The following is an 18,460-nucleotide window of genomic DNA, read 5'->3' as shown; positions in this document are numbered from 1 at the left end:
CACTGAAATGTTCCCTTGGTGAATCAGGCATGAGATACCCCTCCCTAATGGATAGCTTATTCAAATTCTCTAACATCTTTGGCCTGATCTTGTGGAGCACTTCATATAAACACGAGTCTGCACATGTGTGCATCTTTGAAGGACTGAGACGTTATCACAAATTGATGATACGTGTTTCTGGTTTCTACCATTAAACACATTTGACTAGCTTTCTGAGACGACTAGAAGTTAACCCAGACTACACTGAGAGGCCAACAAGAAAACACAAAAACCGTACCTCTCCAATAAACATCATGGAAGTCTGATAAGTTGGGCTAAATCAGTTTGGCTGCTATATTCACGTTTCAGAATTTAAGGGGATAGAGATTTTTTTTTTTTTAAAAAGGCGTGTAATAGTTATTGGCTCACCTGTCAAGACCCAATATTGAAATCCATTCCCTATAATTTCTCCATTGACAAACCTGCCCTCAAAGTAACTTCCGTCTTTAAAGAACAGCTTGTCCTGATCTAGAAAATAAAACAATACTTCTAACCCCTTTTAACAGACAAATGTCCACTTCTGTTCTCAACTGCAGTCAAAAGTTGAAAGTCTCACATTTTTCTCCTTTATATGATTAAATTTATATCTATGCATTGTCAGCACCTTCACATGCTTTAGACTTCAAATTTACCATTTTAACACCCAAACACGGACTCCAACTGAAAGAATTTACGAAGTATTTACAAGGCAGAAATCGTAAAGCCTTGAAATTAAATTTTTCCCTCTTGGCTCTAACAGAACAGAATGGAGTAAGTTATTAAAACTCTTGAAGTCAAGAATCTGACTCCCACAGCAGTCTGTAAATTCTACAGCTATGCTAGTTTTACAGGTAGTAATTTACTGTACTTTGTAAAAAGGGAGGGATCTGTTACCTTCTTGTTCTGCCTTACAGCATGCAAAAGATTTAAAGACAACAAATGACCCTATTATGCCAAAAATAAATGAAAAAATATTGTTGCAAGCTCAATTAATTTATGCCCCTCAGGTCAGGACCCTGAGAACACCCAACAGGCCCTGATTCCTCTGACAAGACTCACTTGAGGCCTCCACACACACCCCTGCCCATCGTGTTTAAAGAAAAACAACTGAAATTACTTAAGCAACCCAGAAAGGCTAGACTGAACACTGAGTAACCAGTAAATCAAAAGTAAAAGCGTTCATTTTACTCAGGAATACTTATGTTATAATTTCAGTATAAACAACATTCAGGTGAAGATAAACATATTATTTTGCTTACTATTTATACTCACTTTACAATGTAAGGGGAACTCAGGTTCTTAAATATCTAACGGTCATTATAAGCGCTACAGGCTACAGCCAGAAGCTAAAGCGTTAGCGACTACGCGACCTTTGCATAAACCAACAGCGTAGAAAATAAAGCCAGCCCACGAGAGGAAAAGCGTTTGTATTTACGTTAGCTTACACCCAGAAGCGCGGGCTTAACAAGAGACCGGACTTGGCGGCCGTAAGGAGACTGGTCCTCGCCCCTCCAGGCTGAGGCGGCGCCGCGGCGGGGCCCGCCCGGGAACGGCTCCTTCCCGCCCGCGGAGAGGCGGGAAAATGAGAAAATGGCAGGAGCTCGCGCCCGGCCCTTCCCGCCCAACCCCTCAGGGACCGCCCGCGCGCGTAGGCGCAGGCACCGCCCACCGCAGCAGCCTCATTGGCTGCGCGGGAGCGAGGGGCGGGGCGCTCCCTGAGGGAAGCGGAACGGCCGCGCAGGGCGGCCCCGGGCCTCGCGGGCTGCGTCCCGCCCGCAGAGCGGGTTTGAGGACGCGCCTCGTCTGGCGGTAGCGCGGCGGCCACCGCCTGCAGCCGGGACCGCCACGGCAGCCGCCGCTCCCCAGCCTCACACGCACCACTTCCCGCCTTACCGCTCGGCGCCGCGGCACCTCCCACTTCCGCCCTCAGAGCCAATGGCGAGGCAGTACCGACACTTTATCCCGCCCCTTCCGCCCCGGGAGCGGAAGTTGAGTCGCCGCCAGTGCCGCCATATTGGGTTTGTGGAAGTAGGGGGGAGGGGGAGCGGAAGGAAGGACCCGGCTTGGGCGGCTGTGAGTAGCTGGTGCCCCGTGTCGGCGCCTCAGGGCCCGGCCGGGGCCGCGGGCGAGAGCGGGGGGACCTTGCGCCTCCGGGCTGGCGGGGCGGAGGTGGTGACAGCCCCCGGGCGAGCGAGGGGCTCCTCCGGGAGCGCGGGGGCTTCTCCGGCCTCGGCCTAGGCGCTCCTGTGGGCCGCGCTGCCGGTCGCTGCCCGCCGGCTCCGCGGCTGCTGCTGGGCGCGCTGGGCCGGCCTGCCTGGGCCTGCCGCAGGGCTTGCTTACCTCCCGCCAAGCCGCTGTCCGCCCTGGTGCTGGTCCCGGGCCCTCCTCGCCTTAGCGGGCCCCTCTCGGGCCTCTCGTTCTGGCTTCTGTGCCAGAACAGTGCCAAAAGCTTTGCGGTTTTCCAGAGTGTCTTGTATTGCTGTTGGCCCGCAGCGTTTCGCCTTAGGTAGCGCTCAGGGTACGTGAACTCCGCGTTTCCGGGTAAATGCAGGGAGCGCGGGTGCTGCCGTTCAGGCAGTTGGGAGTTTCTGACAGGCCGGGCTGCTGTTGTAACGGGTAAAGCGAAGCGGTGACTTTTTTAGGATAAAAACCCGTTTTGCGCAACCAACGGGTCATTTTCCTGCGGTTGTCCATTCACCCTGTTCTTAATAAATGGCATTGGTGTTGCTCTTCTGACGTTTTCTCTATGAATAAGGAAACTTGTGTGAGCAGTAATATGGTTTTGGTAGTTATAAGCTTCATTTCTATTTCAAATTTAAGAAAAATCTTTATCAATCAGAGTATTGTTTAAAAATTCTGTACTTCTCTGTATGTGATGATGTGAGTCATAACTTAAATGCCTTTACTGCCCCAGGTCTTGTCCTTTTTAAGAACTCAGCAGTGCAGTGGCATTTGTAATGATAGTACCATAACAATTGTGGTAGAAAACATAGTTGTTAAAAGTCATGCACTTGCCTAGTTTGTATTTTTCAGCAGAGAAAACCATTTTGATATGGTCTAGTTTTAGAAGCAGTCCATATTCCACTAGTAGCAACCTACTCAATTGTTTGTTATAGTAATCTTTGTATATCTTTCCGATAATTGGCTTTAGGGAAATGGCTGAAGGCTTATCATAACTCCTTATGTTGAACAGTAAAGTCTTATGTTACATTATGGAAGGGGGATTGCTGCTGTTTAGATTTAATTATTCCCTTAAACCAGTGAGGTCTGACTTCTGTTCTTAACTGTAAACTATCTTCAAAGAAGTGCCAAAGACTGCTTTTCTTGATAATCGTCTAAATACAGATATTCTTTCAGTAAAGTTTTAATGTGATAAGAAATATTAACTTCTAAACTGTGTCATGCGATACACTTCAGTCTATGCTACTTAAACTGAGCTGGTGAGAGTTTCACTAAGACAGTCTTAGCTGGTTGTATTTCTTGGTCTGCTATGGAAGAGCTGTACGTACAATTAAAAAAAATCACATGATCACATACAATGTCACTTTTTATACCAAGCAAAATGCCTATTCTGTCATAAAGCCATCAGTAGCCTTACATGCATGATTCTTCATTTGATTTGCATAAGTTAACATTTAGAAGATTGTAATGTCAGGTGTACTTATAGCCCGCATTTGTTATGGAGGTATCTGTAAAATTAATTTTGATATTAGGAGAATTCTTATGTTCATGGTTTTCAGAGAATTGTTATCTGATTAATAGATTCAATATCTTTGTCATGGTTTTATACTTCAGGACATTTCAAAAAAAACCCAGACTAAAGCATAAAATTATGCTTGACTAATAATGCTGAGTAACTTTTCTTCTGCAGTGCAGTGAATGGAGAGAATAATAATTGGTTCCTTTTGCCTATGTTGAAAAAGTCTGTATCTGTGTTGTATGAGTTTTGATTTGATTTTTTCTAGCTATAGCTTGAATTAAAGTGGACTGCAGCTCCTGAAGCCCCATAATGAATGCCCTTATCTTTTGAAGTGTAATAGAACTCCTTTTTTTCTACTTACTAATTATGCCATAGTATGTAGTTTATAGATGTTTACAGAAAAAATAGATAACGTTAAGGTTCTCTGTCTCCCCACATTGTCATTGGTCTCAAATTACTTTTTGCAACAGTTACTGTATTGCAGCATCTAAGATAATTTACATTTTTCTGATTGAGTCATGTTTCGTGTGTCTTTATTGTCATCTGAGGCTCCTGAGGTATTAATACAGGGCTGAGAGTACTCCCACTATCCCAGCTATGGAGTCCCACCCACCGATGAGGACTCCAGGAAGTGATGTCAGGGATTCCTTTTGGTGATGTGGCAAAAATGTTTCTGTTTAGAATCCATTTTATTTTGTTTGGTTTATATCTTGGAGTGAACTGTAAAACTTAGCTGAGCTTAACTGAAAAGTAAAATAAGATCTTAATTTGGTAGCAGAGCATATACTAAAAAATAATTCCTTTTGTTAATGTTTTCACCTGAGTTCAGAATCCTGGCCCTTTTACTACACAGTTTTGCTAATGCATAAAACTTTTTTTTGTGACTGCTGAGCTCTTCACGTTCAAGAGGGAGATAAACTCATTGAATAATTCTAGCAGTGGCCAGTGTGTTGGTTTAGGTAATTAGGTAGAATTTAGTCTGTAACCACTGGTGTACGGAGTCCTGAAATTAAACTTCTTCGCTGTCTAATTACTCAGTATTTAAAAATCCTAAGCAGCTTTAAAGAAAATATTTATTTTGGTTTTGTTCTTTGCCTTTAGAATCTGAGGTGACAGGAGGGTGGTGCTGCAGTTCATATCTCAATGCTTAGATGTTATAACTCAGCTCCTGCCTTATCAAGGTGAAGATGTCTAATGAGGCTCATTCCTGCATTTCTGTATGGACTTTTTTTCCTCCCCCTCCCTAAAATGGATTGGATCCTGTCTTGCCTTTGTAAAATAACCTGTTCTTTGCTTTCTTGACAATTTATTTTGGAAATTAATTTATTTTGGAATAAATGTCCTCTCTTTAAGAATATTTCATTAAGCACAATTTGTTTCAAACAGCAATCCAAAAGAGTATCATATGTAAATGCTGGTTCAAATAAAGTACTGTAAAGCTTCACTACTATAGAGCTTAGATTTTTGTTTTAAACGTTATCTGTGTATCCTGTTCTGTTTCCACAGCAATCATGTCAGAAGGGGACAGTATTGGTGAGTCTGTGCATGGAAAGCCTTCTGTGGTCTATAGATTTTTCTCAAGACTTGGACAGGTTGGTTTTCTGTAGGGTTTTTCTGACTCCATTAGAAGCAGGCCTCAGTGCAGCTCCTTAAACTCATTACTTTTTGGATGAGTTGTTGTAACGCTAAAATCTGTACGAAAGTTTTCCTTTGAAGCCTTTTAAAAATAGATAACGAATACTCTAATACATAGATCAATGGAATATTTAATGTGTATATGTGTGACATAGTACAGTGAGAGTAACAATGTATAGAGGAGTGACTTCAGATGTCATGTCATATTTGTCTTAAAGGAAGTAAACTTGCATAAAATATTGAAAATTTAAATTGCTTTATGATGTCCCAAGCACTAAGAATTTTTTTTTGCCTTTATAAAAACATAGCATTTTTCCAAAGGCTTTTAAGTATGTTTATGTTTAATTCAGTTTATTTGTAATAAGGAATACAAATGTTTCACGTTACTCTCCTTCCCAAAATACTTTTCACAAATGCTTACTATTTCTAGTGCTACCCTGTAATAAACTTTATTCATTGTGCATCATGTATTTTACAGATGTACACTTTGTATTTCCTCCTAGATCTACCAATCCTGGCTAGACAAATCTACTCCATATACTGCAGTGCGATGGATTGTAACTTTGGGTCTGAGTTTTATCTACATGATTAGAGTTTATTTACTGCAGGTAGGAAAACTGAATTTACTGTTAAAGTAGGTTTAGATACCATTACTGTTCTATTTTTTGTGTTAAGAGTGTTTTTGAAGTATGGTATTGCTTTGGAATGACACCCGGTGTCATTTAGCACACCGTAGAAGGTAAATTAGGTGTTCTGAAGAAGGAGCATACTGGTGTTAAAAGTTCTTCAGAATGGAGAATGTGCAAATGCTTGAGGATGTTCTTCTGATGGCAACAGAAAGTGGAAATACTCCGTTAGTCCTGATGAAATTACATAGTGAACTTCTGAAAACTCTGTTGCAATTAAGCTTTTGCTTTTATGCTAAAGCTGGGTAACAGCATGTTGAGGAGCCAGTGGTTACCTTCTGTCATGCAAACAATAAAGAACTGCCTTTTCAGCGTGTTTGTCACTGCAGGCCAGCAGCATTCCTCCACTAACCAGATGCCTCTGATTCATGCCACTCTGATATTCAGTGAACAACTTGAGAACTGTTATTCCCAAAATCTAAAGATTAGGGATTGAATGTGAAGGCTGCGCAGGTGGTAGTAACAGGAACATTTAAGAGACTGAAGCCTGCAAAGGTGATGAGCAAGTGGTGGGTTTATGCTGTTACTACTTTTATGCTGCTTTTACAGTGTCTGCTTCTTGAACATAGAGCCTGGATGCCTGAGAAAAGCTTTCAGGTTAAATCTGTCAATACATGAGGGATTTGCCCTGCTCTCACGTTCTAAGGCTTCTTTCGATTAATACATTAGGCTTATAGTAGTATACCTTAGACAACATGTAGCTTGAAAAGGCTAGTAGGTTTTCTTTTTCGCTTTTACTTATTTGTATTGCAGTAAGTTCAGTCAGTATTTAGGCACCTTTAAATGACAGTGGTTACCTACGTTATCTGTCAGTACGCAAATAAAAGAAATACATTGATAAAGGTGATTTCATCTTCTCATAAATTCAGAATGCTTATTTTATACAGCGTGAATTTTAAATTTTTAACTAGTCGAGAAAACTTTTCATGCTATTGTGAGGATGTAGAAAAGCACTTCTCAGGGAAGCAAAAAACCCAGGTTGTTTAATCTTGTTGAAAAATCAGTGTCTGCAAATGGTTTTCAGGAAGACTTTAATCTTAGCTTTCTCCCTTCCTGCTTCAGGGTTGGTACATTGTGACATATGCCTTGGGAATCTACCATCTAAATCTCTTCATAGCTTTCCTGTCGCCAAAGGTAGACCCCTCTTTAATGGAAGATTCAGGTATGGCGAATAGTTCATTTTGTGATAATTTTGAACTTAGTCAAGCTTCCAGCTCTTTTTTTCTGATACAGTAAAGATGTGCAGTTCTAGCATGACATTGTGTTTTTAGATGTGCAAAAAATCTCTGCAAGTTGACATCAGATGTTACTATAAAATTTGTCCCTCTTTCAGGACTTCAACATATTCCATATTATATTAGTTTTCTATGTTTTGAAAGAAGTTTATGTGACTTAAGTTCTCCTCATAGTAACCTAAGTGACCTGGCACTCATTTCTGTTATCTGTTTTGTTTTGGGAAACTGTTAATTTACAATAAAACAGCCAACTCAATGAAAATTTTCTTTGTTTTTTAAAGATAAAAAGTAAAAAAAAAAAAATAAATCTGAAGCCTGAATAGTGCAGAAAATTAGTGTGAGAGGGTCTGTGTGTTTTGTTTTGTTTTTTTTTCTGTGTTTTTCAGATGATGGTCCTTCCTTACCTACAAGGCAAAATGAAGAATTTCGGCCTTTCATCAGAAGGCTCCCAGAGTTTAAATTCTGGTGAGTGGATCCATCTGCCCATGTTCTGCTTTTGAAAGATATAAATATATGCATCAAATTAGTGGTAGCTGGGCTTGAAGGATTAATTATTAATATTATTTTTAAGGCACTCTGCCACTAAAGGAATCCTGGTTGCTATGGCATGTACATTCTTCGAGGCTTTCAACGTTCCCGTTTTTTGGCCAATCCTTGTGATGTACTTCATTATGCTGTTTTGTATCACTATGAAGAGGCAAATCAAGGTAACTTGCCAAGAATGGATAGACATTTGTGATGTCAGAATTTACATTATCGTTGCAAACTTCTACCCAGTTGAGCACTTCGGAGCTATTAAATGTGTTGCACATGCTTCTTTCACTGGAGGAATTTGAACAACTAACACATAAACATTAGTTGAACTTTGAGCAAATATTGACAATGGGAAACGAAAATACTTGGTAAAAGAAGTCTTCATATGCTACATTACAAAATTTTATGCTTGCTTTCAAAAGGTTTCAATCTCAGAATTCAATATCTGGTTTTTATGCCAGAAGAATCTTATAATTTCTTACCAACTTCCTTTCTTCAGTTAACTGTGGCTATTTTTAATTGAAGAGGTCTTGTAAGATCTCTAATGGGTAAAAAGGGAAGTTCTGACAGATTGGTGTGAGAAAGTAGATGGAGAAAAGGGGAAGAAGAACATAAGTAAGTCATTCAGACTATTTATAACAAATTTCTTACAGTTCATTGGCATTTTAAAAAGAGAACCAATTTTATTTTTTTCCAGACATTCAGAATTTGCATAGGTGCTGCTATTCAAAGTTGTAAATTAAAGATCAAGGGGTAGTAAAGAATTAGTACCTCTATGCTCTCTTCAGTTTCCTGTGATCCCCCAATCGGTAATCTTTGCTGTACTAAGTTGTTGGGTATACACAAATTTGAGATTTATAAGATTGGGCTCATACCCCTATTTAGATGTAAATTGGTGTATGATGAGATATTTCTTTACCTTTACAATACCGAAGAACTGTTTTTCTAGAGGAGTTTTTAGTTTACAATGTGTTATTAAACTTTTTTTAGTACTATGTCACTTTCTTGCCTCAAAAATTGATCCCTTCTCTTTACAGCACATGATAAAGTACAGATATATTCCCTTCACACATGGCAAGAGGAAATACAAAGGGAAAGAAGATGTGGGAAAGACCTTTGCTAGCTAGAAGATGCAATCAACCTGTTGACCAATTCTGCTTCTAACTAAAGGAACGATTTTGAGCCATTGTAACAATGCCTTTTTTCTTCATAAAAAATGATTAACAGAGTGGTGACAAAGCAATTGAATTTTCATTTTAAGAGGATCTTGCTGTTTTTATCTGAAATATCGGTTTCTTGAAGAAACTGGCATTCTAACCAAATTGCATTGAGTGTATTATCTTTTGTAAGCAGTTGGTGAAACTTTGGATAATCCCATGGATTTGGGATAACGTATTTCTTTCAAGATCCATTGCACTGGAGCGATTAATGGCTTAGAGTTGAGTATTTTTACATAGTTCTCCTGCTCAGTATCACCCTGAAGTGCTGTGCACATACGTGGAGGAAAAATGTAAGATGGCACACATGATGCTGTTTTCTGCTTCATGGCCTGTGCTATTTTCGTATAAGAATTCAGTAGACCTATAGATGCAGAACTTAAGCCAGTTTCCTAAATGCATGGTATTACTGAGTTGTAACCAAACAAATATAGATAGGAATAAGAAATCTCCTAGATTATGGGGTTTGCAGTAGGGAAAAAATATAATAGCTTCTAAAGTTACTCATTTGTGTTGGGTTTCAATGCCAGTTTCAGCATTGCATCTCCAGCAGATGCTAAAATTGGGGCTCTTTCATGATGACTCAAAACTTTGTTCAAACTCTATCACAATTTCCTTTGAGGACCTGGAATTATAAAAATATATATTTTAATTGTTATTAGTTGGAGTTTCTTTCATACTTAGGGGTTTCTTGATTAATTTAAGATGACTTCATACAGCCCCTTCAGAATATACCCAAGCTGGCCATAGCAGACAAACGGTGTGGGTTTTAACACAGCTTTTCATTTTCTATGGGGAAGAAAAAAAAAAAATCAGAGATAAATGACCTGCATGTAAACTTTTTCATGTGATACAACTGCAGTTTTATTAAGTGACTTTTTAATTCCAAAATTTATTAAAAGACAGTGTCCCCCTTTACTTGTTCTCTATCTTTATATACATATATTGATCTAACAGTATTTCTGGCTCCTTTTCAATAATGGTTACCTTCAACTTACCTTCATGCAATGCCTTTTTCAACTCTTCAGGGAGCATTCACTTGCAGAAAGTAGGAAAAGATTAGCTCTGTGAAGACTGTGAATGGAGAATAGTGGCAACTTTAACAGACACCTAACTGGAAAATGTATGTAGGCATCCTTTCATCTGTTACTGTCAAAGGGAGTCATTATGGAACTCTGGAATTCAGCCTTCAGTAATCCTGGGAAAATGGCAGATAGTTTTAGTTCTCATTGATCTCTTGGTTTTTGTTTATTTGTATGCGTTTGTTTTATTAGCAGCATGGAAACTAGTAATGTCAAAATTTAAAAATATGAAAACACAGTATCCAGAAAGGGCCTTACAGGAGCACCAGTCACCTGACTTGGAGAAACTGTCTTCAGGTTTGCTGGAGTTTCTGAACAATACAGGCAAAGCGGGGAGAAAAAGATGATGTTTGTTTGTTAACATTAAAATTAATGACTGGGATGACTCCTACTAAACAACAGAGTGTTAACAACGTCCATTGCAAATTAAACATTTTTATCTCCACTTACTTTTGAACTTTAGTGGCAGCTTGAGATTAGTGCCTTCTCATTCTCAGGTGGGCGTAGGTGCTCTACGTTCTGCGGGATTACTGGTTTTCAAATACGGGCTGTGGCTGATGTTGGGACAGTGGTATAGTTCCCTGGCTGACTCTCAGCATGCAATGGCCAGACAAGTTTGAAGGCGTTTTGTTACACGTTGCTCTATTTTTAACACTTAGAAGTGCTAAAAATAAACTATCCTTACAGAATGCATGAAAACCTTGGCTTGACAACTTCACAAATTCTTCCCAGTCATCAGTTGCTTCCTGTTTGTTTCTACGTGCAACCAAGTGTTTTTCCTTACTGTTCCTTAGTAAAGGAGATCAGGTAGTGATTTCCTTAGGTAGTCATGTTTTGATTCATGATATGGACCATTTTTCTTCCACTGTTGCCTTGACAGTTTTAAGTAAGTGAGGGATGCCTGAAAGCTTTCTGGTATAAGAAAGGGACAAAAGAAATCACTTTTGTACAGTAATGATTAAATGCTCGCGTAGTTACCAGCAACTATTTTTTATTCAATTTATAGATAGGAAAAGTTAAACTAATTTTAATAACACTTGGAGATTTAATTGTTAACTAGCTAACCAGGATCTCTGCAGTACAAATACCCCTCTTAAAAGAAGCACACTTCCCGTGCCATCCCAAGTCCATATTTGGTGCCATATGCGAAAGATTTATTGAAACTGTAACTCGTGATCCACAGAGTGGATCATCTGGCTTTTTCTCCCCGTCTGTATGTAAAGAATACAAATAAATTTGTCTTGCCATAACGAGTGGAGGGGGTCTTGTGGCTGAAGTCAGCTTCTTCCTTATCTGTGTTAGACTGTAGAAAGCACCACGCAGACAAAACTTAAGCTGTTATAGAACTGATGTTTTCTAGTTGACCTTAGTTTCTATTAGTTTGTTGAAACACTCACTACATTGCTCTAGTCTAAATGTCTAGAATACTCAGATGAAAAATCTTTATCTAATAGTGACAGAAGAGCTTTGAGTTTGGGAACTGAATGTTAATTATCAGTGCAAAGTAGCGTGCATTACTGTGGCATTTGTTGCTTCTGTTGATCTAAGGGAAATTCAGTTTGTCAAATCAAGGAAACCTGCTTTATTGTTAATCTTGTTACGAAAACAGAATGGTATGTGATATACTTTATCACCAGAACCTCCACTACCGTTAAACTAAGGATTTGTCTACAGCTTTTGTCCTTAAAAAACGTAGAATTTTACTAATACCTTAAGCATGCTATGAAACGTTGGAAGACTCGTTATCTATACTTAGATTTAAGGAATGAGAATCTGATTTTTCATTGTCCAAAGTGAAGAAAACTATTACATTTGTGTTCAGTACTTTTTAGAAAGACATATTTTTAATATGGTCAAGAACCATGTTGGAAGAAACAGAAGGGTAGAGGCAGAAATACCTTTATTCTGTAAAACAGGAATGAAGTGCTACCTTGCACAGGCAGTTACCAGTTTTATAATAAAGTCTTTTTCTTGGACTAACTCCAGCTGCATGACAACTTTATAAAGGGTGTGGGAGTTGAGGCCCTTGTCATGAAACAGAGCAGACTTCTCCTTTACAGTTGATAGTGACGTAGGTAGATCAATTTCTGAGGATGGAACTTCTCTCTGCACAGTGGACATTCCGTCTACAAAAAGAAAATAGAGAATATGTACTGAATTGCTGTATTTAAATTTTTTTTAAAAAATCAAATGTAACTGTTTAGCTACATTTAGAAAATAATCATCATTAAAAAAATATATTTTTTTCCATCCAGTTTGTGATGCAAGCTTAACCATATAAAGCACTCTTAAGCTAGTCCAATTTAAAGAGCAACTTGAAGTGATACAGGTGCTTAAAAACTGGATGGATTCTTAACAGTTCATTTGGTGTTTGCCTGTTTGTTTATTTTTTTAATCTAGCTGGCAATACTACTACTTCAGTTAATTTTGCTAACAAGTGGAATCAGAAGAAGCTACAGTGAGAGTCAGTATGAGGCAACATTTATTCATGTACACTAGAAATAGTATTTAAAGATACTGACTGCATGTTGCAAGATACTCTTGCTTCTTTAAAAATCAGAGCTCTTTATTTTTTGTATCTTTGCTTGGTGAATTAGTAGGAGAGTCAAAGGATTTATTACATTCCAAAAGACTACAAGTTACTGTCATGGTAACTGCTGTCAGTGTTTAGAAAAACCAACCCAAAGTCTCCATCTGAAACAAAAAAATCCTGTACCATGGACATTGAACTGTTCTTCAAGTAGTAAATTAGTCACCAAGTCTTCAGGGCAAAGGATAAGGTGAAGTTGCAATTAGAGCAAATGCTTGTTTTCAGATCTGAAATGCCACTCTAATGCATTTTAAATACTGTCTGTGTACAGATATATGTGCATCTGGGACAGCTTTAGAGTTGAGAGCAATGCAAAAAAAAAAAAAAAAAAAGTCTAAAATAAATGTCCTTGAACAAGTATAGCTCTATTGCCAGGACTCACACTGAAAACTGATAACTGAAATTGTCAGTAGCCTTCAAAGTGTACTTCTGTTATATTAAAATTTCTAGTTTTCACATTATTTGAAGATACTTCAAGCAGGGACTCAGCAGGGCACTTTCTAATGCTAACTCATTTGAAGTTCTTCCTTAATTTTTCCAGTCAGAGGTGTTAGAGGAAGTGAGGACTAATCTTCATGCTAGATTACAAGAACAACTTTTAATTGATGCCCAACTGCAGAAGAGACTAAATAAGCTTGAATAAGGCCACACTGCAAAAGGATCATTGACCTAAATTATTCTAATCAGACTTTGAAAGTATGTGTGAAAACTTTAGTTCGTGATGCTTCAGCTTCCTATGGAAACTATAAAAGCCCAGACTAAAGTTTTGGAAGGTAGATACAAATCCATTTTGCATCTGCTGGCTAATGACAGCTTTGTGTGGTGGTTGGTTCTGTTGTTTAGGGTTTTCTTTTGTTTCCTTGTACTTGATTTTCAAGTGGACTAAGTTTTTTGCTTCTTAATTTCCGATTCCTAAGGCAGTACTTAGGAGTTAAATATTGTTACATTAAGAATGTTCAACAATCTTCCTTACGTTTTTCATCAAATACCATAAAAAATACAGTTCAGGCAAGACTGAGGAAAACGTGGCTGGGTCTCTACAAGCAAATCTGAAGTGACTTGATGTCTCCTGACTTGTGTCAGGATGATGTTAGGAAGGCAGCAGCTCATCACAAGCTACATTCTAGTTTGTGTCTTGAAATGTTGTGTCTGTCATAGAACTTAACATCTTGCACAGGTATAACTTCAGTGCCTTGAAATAACAGGCCTTTGGCTATACTGATTTTAGTGTCAAGATTGATTTTGTATCTTGGGAAATTCTCTGAGAGGTTTTATTTGCTTGATTCTGTTCCACCACAGCCAGACCAGTGTCCGTGTAGGAAAATTTCAGTAGATCCCACTGCTCACTTGTAAAACAGCTGCAGTAATACAGCCGAGTTATAGCACAAAGTATGTTATCTGTACATAACACTTGATGCCTTTTTTTCTGGCAAGCAGTTTTCATTCTTCAGAGAAAATAAATGGACAGTGTCTTATTCCACAATGCCTATAAAGTATTTAATGGATAAAAAATTTGCTGTATTTCATTAATCCAGAGCAAAATCCAAGTTTAAAATACCACGTGTAAGAGCTAGCTCAGTCTGGTTGTAACTAACTCACTCCTTTTCACTGGAAACAGGTGAAGAAAGCTTCAGAACATTGACTTCTGCTTGTCTGCAGTCAGAACTATAGCCTAGGTCTGTAGGTAAAGGAATTATCTCCATGTCTGACTCCCAAGTAATCCAACTGCATTTCAGTGGTCGGGACAGAAAAACTGCTCACCTTATTTACCTCATCTATATAATGCATAGTCAGACTATTCTGATAAAATATACAGGTCCTGGTAAACTCGCCTGGGGATTTTGGGTGCCTTAGTGAGGGAAAGGGTATTATTTCAACACCTGGGCTGACAGGTATTTTCAGGTAGAAATTTCATCATGTTTCCCCCTTTCGGCCTCCGTCTGTGCTGTACTTACCCGGGTGTTGCACCACTCAGTGATGCACTCCCAGCAGAACAGGTGGCCACACGGGGTGGCTGTCGTGTGTCTCCGTTCTTCCAAACACAGAGTGCAGCGGGAGTGGCGCCCCGTAGTTTTTCCTTTGGTCGTATTTCTAATTAACATAGATACATATTATTTTTATTTAGTCTGCTTGCAAGAAATATTTGAATACACAAGCCTAAAGTAAAGCCTGTCTTCAAGTATTAACACTGTTTGTTAATATCTCAACAACACACAAGCAAAGCATGAAATCTAAGAGGTGCTTAAATCAGTGAGGAACGCATCCACTGTTACATTACATCAGGTTCTAACAAGTCAAGGTGTCACTCCAGTGTTCTCCCTCTTCATGAAAACTATTCCATTTCCCACCATTGCTTCCACCTCTTTCCTAGTAAGTAAAAATCATACTTGTGGTGAGCCATGTTGCGGTGTAGTTTCCATTCCTGCCTTGCTCTCTGCCTCTGTTTGAAGCTGTACATCTGAACACCAATTGTTAGAAGAAGATGGAAGAGTGAAATTATTCCAAGAAACTTGTAACTTGTTCGAATACTCTGATCTTCTCCTTGCAGTCCTCCAAAAGGCAGCTACATAATTCACAGAAATAGAGATGCCTCGTTACTGTGATTTTATGAAACTATTGCCCCTCCCACCAATAAACTCTTGATTTGGGATTCTCATTTCAGTCTGAAAAATTGACATTTTTTCTAGCACTTAGCAACCTGCTGTCTCCCAGGAGGTCTAATGTGTCCTGGGTGGGTCTCAGTCAGTCAGGCTCCACTTAACTGCTTTGGGCAAGCATCAGTTGTCTTGATTTGTCTGTCTGTCCATCAAAACTGCTGCCTTAATTGGTTATGAAGCTCTGAGTAAAGAGTCAGACATCTCTTTTCCACTCCCACTTGGGAGCTGTTGAGGAGTTGTGTGTCTACACACATTTCTGGGCCAGTGGCTGATGTTTTTTTGAAAGATACTGAAAATACCATGTGAAATTAAGCTTTTCATACAGAGAAATGCTATCTAAGCGCGTACTGATTTTTGTTCAAAACCGTATGGAGGTATTTCCCATGGATTTATTAAGCCACTTCTCACTTTTTGTGTATTTGTAGAAGACTGGACTAGATGGCATTCTGAAGTTTACATGGGGTATTAGCTGCTGACAGTGCATTTACATGTATTAGCCATCATCTTTTGGCTGCAGGGACTCCTAATCCACCTACATAGCATTAAAAATTTTACCCTCACCCAGTCTGCCCATATTATAATCGGCTCCAGCCAAATTCTATATCCCTTTTGCACACATGGCACCCCAAGAGGCCAAAATACTGCAGCAGACCCCATCTGCAAACAAGAAATGCATCCACTTACATACGTGATTCCTGCGATTCTTTTAGACAGGTGATAAAACGTGCCCTGTATGTAGAATACTGCCAGATGCAGCCGATGCAGCAAAGGTATGCATTGTTTCAGGAGATACACAATTTGTAAGACTTTTTTCTTCTGCTGTTCTGTGAGCTCCCCAGCTTGTTTCCGTATCCAGTTTCGTATTAAGGTCCTGCTGGATGATGAGCCAAGCGCTGGGTCGCTCTGCGAGGTTCTGGACTCATCGGCTTCTATCTGCAACTCGTGTTCCAGATGCAGCAATCCCTTTTCTAAGCAATAGGGTACGAGGGTGTGAAGAGAAACGAAGACAGCCCGTCGAAGAAAAGATGGCACCCTTTTCTTGGTGGAGTCAACTTGTACAATGTTAACATACTCTTCACCCAGAGTCTGGTAACCTAAACAAGGTGTGCAACAGAAAACACACGGGGTAAGATGGCAATTGCAGTATCCTTCTCCATAGGGCTGACCCGCGGTGAGAGCTGCTCAGGTCAGAACACATCGGGTCTTGGAGTTGCAGAAATTGCATTTTTTTGCGTCGAATGAGGGGAGCGTTACATTTACATCAGCATCTGCATTGTCAGTATCCGCAACGGCTTTAGGGTTAAAGCAGGGATGCTTTTTCACGGTGTCATGCATCCCTTTTTTGGAAATAATTTTTGCTTTTAAAAGAAGTTACATCAGCGTTGATAAACTGCATTGGGACTTTAAGTTCTCTTTAAGTTCTGACAGTTTCGTGATTTCATAGTTGAAAGGCATTTATAGAAAACCAAACCTAAGAAACATATTCCACCCCCCCGCCTAAAGAAAATCCCTGCCAAGCGGTCTCATTCTGGCCGGTGGTCACCAGCAGCTACCAGCCGCCCGGGACGGCGAGCTACATTTTCCCTCTCTCGGGAGAAATGCTGACTGGGAGGTGACTGGGCACGGTACCTGCCAAAGTGGTGAGGGCGAAGTAGGCGACATCCGAAAGCAGCTCAAGCTCTTTCCTCCATTCCAGCCACTTCTTTGCACCTAAGGGAGGGGATCGCGGCAGTTACGGGACAGGGAATTCGCACCGATCCCAGGAATTCCTCCCAGACGCTCCAACACCGGCCTGGCACCCCCCTCCCGCCCACCTCCCCCACCCGCTCCGGGGGGGGCTCGGCTGCTCCCGGCGGGTTTCGGAGCCCTGAGGGTGTCCCGGCGGCCCGGCCCCTCTCTGTGGGGGTGCAGGCCGGCGGCGTTACCCGCGAGCCCGTGCAGCGCGGCGCCGGCCCCGCTCCGCAGCCCGCCGCGGTACAGCTCGTCCTTCTGCCCGCACCGCACCAGCGGCGCCGGCCCCGCCATGGCGCGCGGGGGCAGCCGGGACACCGCGCGGGGGCGGGGCGACGCTCCGGGGGGCGGGGCGACGCTCATGGGGGCGGGGCGACGCTCATGGGGGCGGGGCGACGCTCATGGGGGGCGGGGCGACGCTCATGGGGGCGGGGCGACGCTCATGGGGGGCGGGGAGACGCTCCTGGGGGGCGGGGAGACGCTCCTAGGGGCGGGGCGCCGGCAGGCGCAGAGTTACCGTGTCGGTCGCGGCCGCCGGTGGCGGGAAGGGCGCGCGCCCGAGTCGGCGCCTTATCGATGGCGGGAGCCGCGTCCCGCCGCCCCCTCAGGGCTGCCGTCCCCCGGGTACCGCAGGGTGGGTGCCCAGCGGCCCGGGCAGCGCCTGGGCGCCGCAGTGCTCCCGGGCAGCGGCGGCCCCGCGGCCCTGGCTGCCCCCCTCGGCGCGCAGAGCCGGCTGGCCTGGGCTCGGCGCCTCCGCCTTGAGCGGCCAGCGGCGGCGGCCCTGAAACATGGGCCGTGCCTGGCTGAGGTAAATCGTGCGGGCCAGGCGAAGGCGGGAGTCTGGGCTCCCCGGTGGCCGCTCCTGAGGGGCTCTGCTGTGCTGGGTGCCTGAGCTGCCGGGCAAGCTCGGGAGCGCGTCTCAGCCCTCCCCGGTGCATCTGTGTAGGCTGAAGGGATCCCTTTGTGTAGGGCCACGGAGATGCTGGGGGGGCTGGAGCCCCCCTGTGAGGACAGGCTGAGAGTTGGGGGGTTCAGCTGGAGGAGAGAAGGCTCTGGGGAGACCTTAGAGCGGCCCCCCAGGGCTGAAAGGGGCTGCAGGGACTCTTTATCAGGGGGTGTAGGGGTAGGATGAGGGGTAAAGGTTTTAAACTGAAAGAGAGGAGATTTAGATTAGATAGAAGGAATAAATTCTTCCCTGTGAGGGGGGTGAGGCCCTGGCACAGGCTGCCCAGAGAAGCTGTGGCTGCCCCCTCCCTGGAAGGGTTCAAGGCCAGGTTGGACGGGGCTTTGGGCAGCCTGGGCTGGTGGAAGGTGGCCCTGCCCGGGGCAGGGGGTGGGACTGGATGAACTTTAAAGTCCCTTCCACCCCAAACTG

General features: G+C 42.1%; 2 protein-coding genes across 6 annotated transcripts; one reads left to right on the top strand and one right to left on the bottom strand.

The window, feature by feature from the left end:
* Window positions 1-2,005: 2,005 nt before the first annotated feature.
* Window positions 2,006-9,943, top strand: RER1 (retention in endoplasmic reticulum sorting receptor 1). Of its 5 annotated transcripts, none has more exons than XM_074924635.1 (8): window positions 2,048-2,091; window positions 4,820-4,899; window positions 5,225-5,310; window positions 5,857-5,961; window positions 7,102-7,201; window positions 7,661-7,739; window positions 7,846-7,981; window positions 8,846-9,943. In XM_074924635.1, exons 3-8 carry the CDS (start codon window positions 5,230-5,232, stop codon window positions 8,933-8,935), a joined length of 591 nt encoding a protein of 196 aa, XP_074780736.1. In that variant the 5' UTR covers window positions 2,048-2,091; window positions 4,820-4,899; window positions 5,225-5,229; the 3' UTR covers window positions 8,936-9,943. The 5 variants fall into 5 exon arrangements, with proteins under 5 accessions (XP_074780734.1, XP_074780736.1, XP_074780737.1 ...); XM_074924636.1 differs by lacking the exon at window positions 2,048-2,091 and adding an exon at window positions 2,098-2,536; XM_074924633.1 differs by lacking the exon at window positions 4,820-4,899 and having other exon boundaries at window positions 2,006-2,091.
* A 2,047-nt stretch (window positions 9,944-11,990) lies between these two features.
* On the bottom strand, window positions 11,991-17,411 carry PEX10 (peroxisomal biogenesis factor 10). The gene is made up of 6 exons (XM_074924632.1): window positions 17,280-17,411; window positions 16,984-17,064; window positions 16,039-16,448; window positions 15,085-15,260; window positions 14,653-14,788; window positions 11,991-12,233 (listed from the first exon to the last, which is right to left on the bottom strand). Exons 1-6 carry the CDS (start codon window positions 17,377-17,379, stop codon window positions 12,162-12,164), a joined length of 975 nt encoding a protein of 324 aa, XP_074780733.1. The 5' UTR covers window positions 17,380-17,411; the 3' UTR covers window positions 11,991-12,161.
* Window positions 17,412-18,460: the final 1,049 nt, after the last annotated feature.

Source organism: Athene noctua, chromosome 22 (genome assembly GCF_965140245.1).
Source record: "Athene noctua chromosome 22, bAthNoc1.hap1.1, whole genome shotgun sequence".
NCBI classification, from domain to species: domain Eukaryota; kingdom Metazoa; phylum Chordata; class Aves; order Strigiformes; family Strigidae; genus Athene; species Athene noctua.
Note: the sequence above shows the minus strand (reverse complement) of the source record. Positions and strands in the feature narration are given on the sequence as shown.